Here is a 12,325-nt window from a genome sequence, read left to right as displayed (position 1 = left end):
TTATTCGCGACTCGACGACGATACAACGACGCGAGAGGAACGAGAATAATCGTAGCGTCGTCGTGAGGTATTACGAGCCACGTTTTTATCGCGCTTCCGCGGTAAAAGTTTACGATCGGTCCCAGCGGGGACCAGAGTCGAGCGAAATGGCGGTGACTCCGCGTCGCTGTTATCGCGAACCATAGCTCGTGCCACGAAACGTAAGAGCTGGGCACGAGAGGCAAGGATACCAACGTGCCGTCGACGAATCGGTAAGATTTTCTCTCCCGATCCGTCTGAATTCCAACATCTCCTTTTCTAACGTCGAATTTACGAAACTCGTCGCTCTGACGGGTCTCAGATTCCATTTACAACGTTCGAGAGCTCGTGAATATTATTTGTTAACGATTTATGTTGAATTGAGTCGGTGGAAAGGTATCTTGTTCCCAAGGATGTTTATAGTCCTATTAATTATTAAGCGTGCGAAGGATTCGACGACAATCGCGAGAGTGAATCGTCCGAGCGTCTAAAGTCGCTTCTGTTCACGCTAGAGAACAAGAACGAAGACCGAATCGCTAGGCAGCAATCGGTGAGTCCCATTTTAGAGTCGAAGCATGACTTGAATTTTTCTTATACTCCTAAAAATCGCTCTGGTCGCACCCGAGACCGAACACACTCACACGCTTCGCGAACATAGTATCTTCACGCATTTAAATGCTTGTCCCTTCCCCATCGCATCTCATTCTCACGACCCCCGCCCCCCTTGAGCACATTTTTCGTAACATGTCATTATAATTCACCAGTCATCGACCGTCCATCGAAACTCGTTCCTTTCGTTGGGATTCTCGACACCACACGCTTACCTAGTACTGTCTGATCTAGATTAATCGATTAAGCATTTACACTCGTATATTCTTTGATCTTTGCGAACCTCGTTCGGAGCCCCCTTCGAACGAGCACCTCGCGACGCCTCTGCATTCTGCCGATTTGCTTACGACGATTGTTTCTTTATTGTTTTTTTACTCTCTTTGGTTTTCAATTCTCTCAAGAAAGGTCCGCTGCGCTCTCCCGCCTCTCGTCGTCGAGGAAACGAGATCAATATTGAGTTTGTAATCGCATATATTGTACTAGATCTCGCTGTTATAGTTCGTTGAAAATTAATTCGTTGCTCAAGGCCAGTGCGAAGGGCTGGTATCTCAACGATAAATAGAAATTTATCAATCTTTTCTTTCAAATATAGTAGTATACACAGAAATATATACAATGCAATAGTTTAAATTATACAAAATGGAGTGCATTCAAGAATCGTTTAAAGCATCGTCCCTCTTACACCGGAACCATTAATATGCATTTCGATAAATTCTGGAATTCGAAGTTCTGGCGTCGCTAAACTGGGCAATAACTCATATTCATGAACCAAGCTTAGAGCATAATAACCATTGTTTCCTAACGTGCGCATTTATCGCTTTGGCACAAAGTCAGGAGCAAGAGAAGACATTCCGTGGTTCGAAAGGCATCTCAATTGCTGAAAAATGAAACTTGGTTCCGTTATAAACGAAACAAAAATTTCAACTCTACTCACAATGAAGTGGTTGATTCTAATGGTCTCCTACAATAGTCAGTGTATTCCATTGAAATTTATTTATAAAATAGAGCTTATGGATAACTACAAATATAGGGCGTCTATCAAAATTACTAAAAATGAAAAACGAAGTTTTAAGGAAAATCGACAGGGAGTAGGTGCCTAAATTTTTCGGCGAAATTGGAAAGTTTCAAATAGTTTTGGAAAAATTATTTTCAATTGCAGGGGTCAATTACAATCATTTTTGGTGAATAGACATACCCCCGAAATCCTACTCAGTTTCGAAAAAAAAATTCCTTACCGAAAATCTAATTTCTGACTAGAAATGTCAGCCCGAATTTTCATACGAATCTTTAAAACGTCATAACTTCTGAACGGATTGGACGATTTTAATGTTTAAAAAAGCAAACTACGCGTATTTTGATGGAGAACATGTATAAATAGCAAAAATATTCGAAAAGTTGGTCCTTGACCCCGCAAAATGAGAAAAACCCCATAAAAATGGTCCAATTTTCAAACAGCCAGAACTCCTACAATTGTGAATATATTTCAATGAAACTTTTTTCTGACGTAGAGCTCATGGGTACCTACAAAAAAGTATTAGACAACTTTTCTGTAGGGCGTCAAACAAAATTACTAGAAATGAAAAAGTAATTTTTAAGAAAAATCGACAGGGGGTAGGTGCCTAAATTTTTCGACGAAAAAAAAAATTTTTAATTAATTCTGAAAAAATTATTTTCGGTTGCAGGGGTCAACTACAATCATTTTTGGTCCTTACACATACCCCCGAAATCCTACGCATTTTCGAGAAAAAAATTCTTAACCAAAAATATAATCCATGGCTCCAGAAATCGTTCTCCGAAATTTCATGCGTATGTTTAAATAAATCAAAATGACGGTGTCTGACATAATTCTCGACAAGGGTAGTGTCCTTGAGCAACCAATTAAGTAGATTCAGACTCGAGATCTAGTAAAAAAAAATGTTGGGTTGGGGCGCGCCGGTTTCCTTGCGATTATTTCAGTGAATAGGTCGTCGGAGAGCGCAGTAGAAGACCAATGACGGTACGAAAAGAAACCAGAAGAGACCGGGAGGAAGCTGTTCACGGAGGCTGACAGTAGCTCGTGTTTTGGTTGGTTGGTTGCATGACTAGCTGGCAGCGCAGGAAGTGGTAGCAGCAGTGGCAGCAGCAGCAACAGCCAGAACAGCCAGACAGGCGCTTCGCCGTCTTCGCCGGCGGCCGTCTACATCGGCAACCACATCGCGGCGACGCCCACGGCATCGTCGCGACGCTACGACTCAGCAACCAACGGTCTGTATCGTTTAACACCTCTAAACGCCCCCCCATTCCGTCTTCTCGCCGCGTTTACATACTCCTCCCACACGAGTATACGCCGACACACGGTACATTCGATTCTAGTCAAACCTTATTTGTGCCTGGTTCTTTTGTTTATCTGTTATTTTTGAATGCATTATTCGTTTCCTCCCCCCTCCCCCGATTCGAGACGGTTCGATATTTAATGCATCGTTGACGAGATTGATGTTTGAACATGTCTGTAGTGTTTATAAACGTAGTCAAACACAGGCATTGATAGTTATTGGGTTGAGTCATACGTGGTTGTATTTTGTAAATGTATAATCACGAGGATTTCGTGAATTTAATTTAAGGGTCTTTCGATTATTTGACAGAAAGATTTATAAATATCTCTTAAAACACACTATCGTACAAGTTAAAGATTCTCAGGATCGAAACGTTGAATCTAAATTAAATTTTACCGTGGTAAAAAGAGGAACCTAAAATTACGAATAGATTATGTAATTTAATAATAGCAGTCGATTATTATTAAAACACAGCCGATGGAACTTGGCTAACAGAGGATATAGGGTAAAAAAGAAATTGGATATTCGTGCGAACGGTTTGCGTTTGAGACTATTCATTGCGTGTTATTGACTGATAGTCGATGAAATTGGATTCCTGCAATATTGGAAAATATAAATTGGTTCTGTGGTATAGTTTCCGTTCTCTCTGAAAATTGCAGGATCTAGCGAAAATCTTGACGTAACTGGTGTGAAAATTTCGGAAAAAATACATTTCTATTGCCGCGGAGATTATCTCGAATATAAATTTAAAGAAGCAAACATCGAAACATTGCGTACATTGTAATTATTTGTTGTTGTACGTTGTGAACGTAATTTTGCAAAATAGAAGCAGAGACCACGATCGATGCAATTCGCATTCGCGCGAAAATTACAATTATTTCATGCGCGCGGAGCAGAGAGATTTGTCGCGTCGTTGTTGTCGAATCGATCCTGTAATTACAGAAGATGCGCCGTGCCAGTCACAATGATCTCCGATAATGCATTTCATTGCACAGAGACGCGTTCGCGACCGCATTGTACGGCTTGATTGATTCCCATAATAGCCAAAAGTGCATTTATCGCGGCGACGCCCATAAATCAAACTTCCATTTCGCAAATGGAAGATATTTTTACCGTCGTGTCGGCTGATGGGACGTCGGCAATTCCTCTGCAAAATGGAGGACACGTGTTCCCGTAATTCGAATTCATTTGCTTCGGAAAAAGTGATACCGAGTACGTAGCTATTATCTTTTCGGAGGGTTATTATTGTCCAAGCAAATGGTAAATGATCGAAGCTGCTAAAAATTATTTTGAGAAATTAACGTGGCAGTCCTAACGCACGAAGATCCAAATTTAGCAAATTTTCTGCAATGGAACGCTTCGATTTCCTAAGTTTCAACAGAGCTCCGTAACGATGCATTAATTTTCGATCTTTGACGATCGAACAACCGATCTCTTTCGAACGATAAAACGTTGCATGTCTCGCGTTGTTCCTAGGGCTGGGACTGCTTATCGAACTTCTCTGTACTCTCGAATACTTAAATGCTTTGATAATATTGGAATAATGATACTCAAATATTTACATACGTACATTATTATGTATATTGCAAAATCTTAAACGCAGCTCGTTTCTTTTATAAACAGAGATGGTACAAATATTCCTGAGACCCTGTATGAATATTCGATCATCGTGAAAGTTTGTTAGTTACAAAATGGTAGAAATTCGAGTGTCGAGTAATTCGAAGTCTCCGGCCCTGGTTGTTCCCAGCCCCCCAAGTTTTGTTCGAGCGGATATCGCTTTTAATTTCTGCGAAACGCGTTCGATGACCAGTCCTGTGTGTTTCTGCATGTTCCGGTTGCACGCATCGCTGGCATGCCGCGTCGTTTTCAATTGCATGCGTCCAAACGAACGAAAATCAGAACCGGAAGTCCGGCGAACGGGCGGCGCTGGATACGTGCAGCTTGGTCCGGCCGAGGGCTGCGACCCGGAAGACGGTAAGAAGAGCACCATCGCCGGTAAGGTCGCAGGGAAAGCGAAAAAAAAGGGCACGAAGGACGAGGACGCCTGCTCGAAGCTTAAACGGTGTACCTTGTCGTGAAGTTCGAGCCACGCGACGTTCCACGGAGCCTCGAACTTCCTTAATTTTGTCCTTAAACTTTCCCAATGACCAGGCATCTTTTCTTTTTTTTACACCCTAGACTCGTTGCAGGATATCTCGCGAAAGCAACCCTTCTTCGAATTACTGAAATTTGGTGAACTAATGGATTTTTGGGGCCTCCGCGACCCCCAATAGAATTAAGAAACAGAAAATGATGTTTACATTTGCTATGAAGTAGTTTAATTTTATTTAAAGGAATTAGTATAGATAATGATTAATTTAAACAGTGGTTATATAGTCAAGTAGCAAATAAATCGTTAATTTTCCATATAAAATATTTCCTGCAAGGATGGTGTTATTTTGAAATAGGTTAATTTTCGAATAACTCTGAAAAATAATTTTAAAATGCACCTCAAAAATTTCTTAGAACGTCTAGGTCTAATATGGGGGCGCAGCAGCCCCGAAAACCCAACGGTTTCGTCTAGTTGTGTTATTTTACTAAATTTTAATAAGAAATGGAGAAGTTGTGTGGGGTCTCCGAGGCCCCCATAATTCGAAGAAGGGTTGAAATCTACGAGAATAGCTCAATTTCCAACAACTTCGAGGCCCGTTAAGCGTCACGAAGAAACTTCCTGCGCGAGCCTCTTGTTTCGTCTTCGGAATTTTCTTCTAAATTTTCGGTGTCCCCTTTTTTCTGGACACCCGGTAACTAGTGACACCGTTCGTGATCTCTCTGGTATTTTGTCCTTTTGGTAGATGCTGCGTAATCGGCTTCGCGATACAACGGAGAAACGAACGATCGCGATAGGCGAGCAAATTCAACATAATTATGAAACAGTAATTTTCCAATTGCCCTGTAATTGCAACGCGATCGTGTACGGTCGTATCGTGGGAAATTTGATCAATTTTGCTCGTCTCTGTCCATTAAGAACTGCCATTCGAACGATTTCCGGTTCGTTTCATTCGTCGTATCGCGAATCTTCCGTAGCGAGTAGTCACGGTTTTGTTTTGTCGGACGGCGAGCCGTTGTAAGTAGTAAGTATCGATCTTGGTCAGACAAGAGAGTCAGGACACCGTCAGACACAACGCCAAAGGATCCAGCAGCACTTTAGTACAACTAAAAATTACGTTTAACGATCTCAAGACTTTCGAATCTCGCACGAACCCTTGTTCTCTCCTTTTTTTCTACACTTTCTTTTTTTTTCGAAGCAACGCACGCACGCGTGGCGAGTCGCACAATTATCGCCACGACGGAGGACGCGTACCGCGATGGATCTGCGAAACACTCGGAGAATTGTCTCTGTGCGTCCCTATTGTTTGTCCCGCATTATGTATCGCAGAGTTTAGCCTGCAAACTGACCACCGTAAAATATCATTTCCCTGAGTGGAGTCGCAATTCGCCGCTGCGATTCGTCAAACCTCGTTTTCGAAACGTGTTTGGTATCTGATTCGAAACGCGATGTCTTCGTTTTTACCAACAATCTATTAAATACTAAAAGTTTTATTCAAAAATTGTAAGCATCGCGTTTACAAAAATTATTAAATATTATAAAATCTACTGGAAGGCAAACTCAGAAAAAATACCACCGAATTCATTACGAAACTCGTGAATATTCAAATTTTAAATTTTCCCCTTGAAAAGGATAGCGCGAAATTTAATATCGGAGTACTGTTTTTGCGCGAAATACGTGTCTGGAACTTGAACGTTCCTCCGAAAAGAGCGTACCGTCGAATTGGATAAAAACATTTTCAGGAAATTTAATATTTTTATCCAAAAACAACGGCATCGAATTAGATATCGAAACGTATGTTTAATTTAGAAGTTGGTTGTATTTGCTACATTTTTATTGAAGTTAAATTTTTTCGAAAAGACAAAAAGACGTTCGATTTTCGTTATTGCGAAAAAAACCTTTGAAATTTGCTCGATTGGAAACGGTATCGCGCGAGCGAATTGACGTTGAAATTCTGCATCGATTTATTAATAGTTGAACGAATCGTACGGTTAACACGAGACCTCGAAATGGTATTTTACTCGTCGCTGGCAATCGAGCGTCGCGTAGGAACATTGATTAGGCTCTCGTCCACGCTGAATGCTACAAATCCACGTGTAATTCATTGTGTAGGCGTAAACTGTGAACGTACCAATAAAACATCTGAAACCTAATACGTTTGTGTTGTGTGAAACGAAAGAATCGTCGGACAGGCTTCGTAGTTAATGACATTACATACGCTAGTCCGCTGATAGATCGTTTGATCGCAGTCTCGTGTCTGTTCCTGGCATATGCAAGGGCTAAGGAAACGTGGAAGTACGAAATCCAGCAACGCAAAATGGCTTCCAAGTACTCGTAATTGTCGTTGAACGCTTCTCGCAGCTGGTATACCATCGAAAGGGTTGTTTCGTCGTTCGAAACGATCCAGTAAAGCTACCTCGTTGTACGCATCTGTTCTCGTCTGCAGTGTCGTTCCTATGTTTCTTTTATTTTCAAATCGTTTCGTCCAAAATCAATTATACGATCGTCGTATACAGGTTTTATCGGCTGGATTGCAAACAACTTTCGAGAATTTTAATTATAACATCAGCGTAGTGAAATTTGGAAGGGACGATCGTAAGTGATAGTGAGTCGTTTATAGTCAGACGTAGTTTATACTCGTAAGTTAATTTGTATAATAAAATTTGTGCAATGTACAATACTCTGGGAATTTAATCTTTCGTTCGAAATGCATTTCGAAATGTCTATAAAATTTTTGGAGAAAATATAAGTACGTGGTCTGACTATATATGCACCAACGTCACTTACTACTTTCTTATACGTATAATTTGGTAGTTATTTTTTCTTTCGTGGTCAGATATTTCTTGTTACCTCTTTCTACATCTACTAGCACATCGTTTCAACAATTATCGAGACAACAAATTACACAAATTAATGAAATTTTAATACATAAACGGCATTTTAAATTCTTGCTTCTCTGTTTGCTGCCTCTAGACTTTGCCATACGATTCGAAGAACTCGTTAATTAAAAAGGCTGATGTTGTAAAGATATTTTCGAAAAAGTGTTTGCAATATAGTCGATAAAGCTCTGTGCATAATGCGCGTCGCTTGCAGTGAACGTACGCAAAACCGTCGTTTCCACAACCAGAAACGAGCGCATTAATTACTTAGCCGAGCTACGCGCGTGCTTGCTTAAAAAGCGAACGGTCTCCCGAATATGTCGAATCGTAACAGAATCGATTCGCGTTTCGCGTAAAATCGCGAGATATTTCCGGCACGTAACGCAACGACGGACGTCTCCGCGAAACGAGGATGATTCCGGAGCCAGCGTTTCGTTAAAAAGGGTTGCAGAAGCCGACGGAGGGGAAGAAGGAGGGGACACAGAAGAAGGAAAAAGCGTAATAAGGACGAGATGGAACCGGAGGAGACGGTTAATCCTCTTACGCCGCTCGCGGGGATTAAGCTCCGCGACGTTTCGCTCGAACGGTCGAATTTCTTTCGACTCGTTCGGGTCGAACCCGCCGGAAAACCCGGGAAACGAGATCTCTCGCGAGAGACCTGTGCTAAGATCGAGAAACGGTGGGGAATTTCAGCAGGGTGGCCCAGGATTTTCCGGCCAAACCACCCTGATACGTCCCTTACACACAGGATCGATGTGTCGAAAACGTTGAGAAGTTGCGATAAAAGTATCGAGTGGTCATGAAATTTGTCTCGATTCTATCTCAAGTTGATTACTACGAGCGATTAGAAATCTTCTTTGCAAATGTATACAGATTAACGCATTTCTACTGTGCACCGTGTTGATCGTAAGAACAGTTCCCATTATCCTTTCGTTTAAAATTTTTTTTATTACTCTTTGCGTCACACTTTTCCTGGTTTGTGTGTACGGAATATATCGGGGAGGGTTTTTGTGGGAATATCCAAGGACACCCTGTGGTATTTGTTTTCTATCAGCTTGATCGACCACGCGGGAAATAGTCCAGCGCGGATCTTGATCTTCCGCGAAACCGCTTGAGTCGCGCAGAAAGGTCCTCCCGCCTACGCTGAAATGAATCATTAATTACCAACGGTATCTCTCTATATATATGTGTATGTATCTCTATATATATTGCTTGTAGAAATAAGAATCGTGTGTCCTATCAAGACCTGCAGCCAGCTATCAACCAACTCCCAGTGCTCAGGTAACGAAACCTAACATCGTACCAACAGCGACGCGACGGAACGTTTCCGTTTCCGTTTCCGTTTCGACCGTAGTAATCGCCGATCCAGCGTAATGTAAATTTGTTGTCTCGCTCGGTGTGGTGCGCAGTAGGGTAGAGCGCAGCTCTGCGGCTGACGATGCTGACGGTGGTGGTCGCGGGAAAATCAGGAAAACCATGAAAATTACGAAAAATTCATTTTTTAACTCCGTGTCAAGCTCCGTGTGAGACTTTCTCCGTGAATCTAGCGCTACACATTTATTTTTCATTATTTTTTCTTTACCATCTGCACGCTCCAGAGCGTCCATACGTGAGAGGTCACGGAGACTTTGAAGAACCTCGTCGGAGATTTTTTTTTTACGAAAATCATTAGACGAATGAGGGAAGTTGTTCCGGAATTCCGTTTCGGCGCGCGGACGGAAAGACGTCGTTAAGAAAATCGCGGGAATTCGTACCGTACGCCGTCGGAAACTGAAAATCCAAGGAAAAATTGTCTCTGGTAGAAATACGTACGTGAATCGTCGAAAGAGAAACATATTTTTATTCCTCCAGCGTCCAGGAAGACGACTTCCGGTTTCAGCCTGCGCAACGTTGAAAAATCTATACGTGTTAACCGACACGTGTTCCGTTTTCCCCGTCGATGCGACGGGGAATCGAACCTTTCCGTGGAAAGCGTCGGAAAAATTCTCTGTGTCGTCGATGCCGCGTCGACGGGGGAGGAAAACGATTCAAACGACGCGCGCATCGACGAGACACGCTCGATCGTTTCCGCTCGGATGGGCGCCGCATCGACGCACAACCAGCTAGAATTAATTCGTGCCATGCCAAATATAATTGACCGATTTCGAGGGAAACTTTAAAGAAAATATTCGACGAGCAATTTCTTCCATATTTCTGCTCGTTACGCAGTTAATTTCATACTTGATTCGTTTAAACTAGCGATTTATCATTCGTGTGAAAGTGGCAATGCTGTAAAAATTAAACTTGTTTTAAGAGAACATTGAAAGAAGGTGATCCTCCTTGGGAGAAAAATATGTATAGTTATAAATACAAAAATTTGAGAGCTCCAATTCATATTTAATAGTCACAGAAATATTAAAGATATCATCGATCGAATATTTCCTTCTTCGTCGTTCTCGTTAACGTCGGTCAGTTATTTTTTTTCGATCGGAGAATAAATTCCAGCTCGCTGTTGGTGATTTTATTCGCCAAAAGGACGTCGTCCTCGGCGACGAACATCGTCCAGGAAGTCGATGCGCCAACCATCGGAGTAGGAGAAGAAAGTTTGTCGTCACGACCGGAACTCGGTCCTCGAATGGTCGTGTTTTACCCTCTAATTACTTCTGGCGCCCGCCTTTGCGTCTTCTAATTACCAGAGCGTTAACGACGAGAAAGAAAAATCAGCTCGAGAGGGCGTTGGTCGAGAAGAAGGTGGCGACCATTCGGGGATCGTGTCATTGGAGTCGGATTCGATAGAGTAGATTTTTGAATAAAACGTATTCGATAAGCGTTATCGGGCGAAGGTAATGTCGCTGTAATTTTTTTGAGACGGCTCCAATTGTTTAATCTATGATAAGAGAGTCTTTGGCGTAGGACGTAGAAGTTGATAAAGATTCGTGCATGTGACTGTTGTGCCGTACGATGTGTCGGTATGAGCCCGGATCGTTCTCTTCGTCGATCGGGCGTGCCGATCGCGCGGTTGAACTGATCGATAATGTATTGACGATTCCAGCACGCCGTCAGGAGATCATCAAGATGACCGAGCAGCTGATCGAGAGCATCAACACTGGCGATTTCGAGGCGTACACGTAAGTCACGCGTCAACCGGACAGCTTCCGATGAACAAATTTTAGTATACTTCGTTATATCATTGAAGCAAATTAGAGAATATTTTAGCGTTAGATAAATATATCGTGGAATATTCGTTTTAGGGAGAATCTGTTTTATTCAACGTATTCCGTCTGTAATACGAATATGTTTAAATAATGGAAAGCTTCTTGACCGCAAAAATGATCGATAACGTTCCCATTCCGAGGTACAGAGAGAATTCTAATGCCGTTTACGCTTCCAGGAAAATCTGTGATCCGCATCTGACCGCGTTCGAGCCGGAGGCTCTAGGTAATTTAGTCGAGGGAATGGATTTCCACAAATTTTACTTTGATAATGGTAATTATGACTCATTTGCATCACTGTTAATCGCGCTCGTCGATACCGCGTTGACAGCCACTGCACCGTTGTGTCTTCGTTGTAACGTTTTATGTTTTGTTTCTATTGCTGCATGCTCTGTCGTGTCCGCGAATAATATCTTTCCATGCATTTTAATGATAAAAACAATGTCCAATGTAAAAACGAATTTATTTACACGGCGAACACGGCACTAACGCGATTCCTTTCTTGTCCCGGCGTTGAAGTCTCCGATGGGTCGGTGTCAATCGCCGCGAATTTAACGTCGACACGGCTTCTTATTGCACCATCTAATATTGTGTTCGTTCAAATGCAAGATCGAGCACTGAACGCGCCAAACCACGCGCTATTTTGATTTGCGATCAGCATTGTTTAGCAAAAATTCTATTGCTTATTCTCATAGTACCATTCAACGTACTCTATTATATTATAATCACTAATAACTGTAGTAAGTTATAGTTTGGCTCGATCAGTGTACGCAAGAGTGTCACTATTTGCTCTTCCTACGCTTTCGTTCCTCTTATTCTTTGCACATTGAACACTCGTGAGCCTCAACATCGTTAGAGTATCTTCTTTGGTTGTGTTTTCGTTTGTACTGGTTGTTTTCCGTGCCAGTCGAAAACTTCGGCGACCCGCAGACCCACGAATAACAAGTGTTTCGCTTTCCAAATCTTCAAGCAGTCCTGGGGAAGAACTGCAAGGCCGTCAACACGACGATCCTGAATCCTCATGTGCACCTCCTCGGCGAGGACGCCGCGTGCATCGCGTACGTCAGGCTGACGCAGTACATGGACAAGTAAGTTGCAATTATCATCGATTGAGAGGAGATTCTCGTATTTAATGTCCTGTAACTTTGTAATTTTTGGGGGTTCGTTCTTAAAATCCCAATCATTGAAAAGAAATCGAATTTTCAATCCGCCACAGTGGTTGTCCCT

General features: G+C 42.2%; 1 protein-coding gene across 33 annotated transcripts in view; it reads left to right on the top strand.

Moving 5' to 3' along the window:
- Camkii (Calcium/calmodulin-dependent protein kinase II) overlaps window positions 1–12,325 on the top strand; it is a 147,315-nt gene that overhangs the window by 123,612 nt on the left and 11,378 nt on the right. For 9 of the 33 annotated variants that reach the window (XM_076773656.1, XM_076773653.1, XM_076773662.1 and 6 more), the window contains 4 exons: window positions 9,126–9,188; window positions 10,939–11,014; window positions 11,278–11,372; window positions 12,069–12,186. In XM_076773656.1, coding sequence (XP_076629771.1) covers window positions 9,126–9,188; window positions 10,939–11,014; window positions 11,278–11,372; window positions 12,069–12,186 — 352 coding nt within the window. Of the gene's footprint in view, window positions 1–2,712; window positions 2,872–4,838; window positions 5,004–9,125; window positions 9,189–10,938; window positions 11,015–11,277; window positions 11,373–12,068; window positions 12,187–12,325 lie in introns of all 33 variants that reach the window. The other 24 variants (XM_076773642.1, XM_076773645.1, XM_076773651.1 and 21 more) reach the window with 10 other exon arrangements.

Source organism: Colletes latitarsis, chromosome 9 (genome assembly GCF_051014445.1).
Source record: "Colletes latitarsis isolate SP2378_abdomen chromosome 9, iyColLati1, whole genome shotgun sequence".
Taxonomy (NCBI): Eukaryota; Metazoa; Arthropoda; class Insecta; order Hymenoptera; family Colletidae; genus Colletes; species Colletes latitarsis.
Note: the sequence above shows the minus strand (reverse complement) of the source record. Positions and strands in the feature narration are given on the sequence as shown.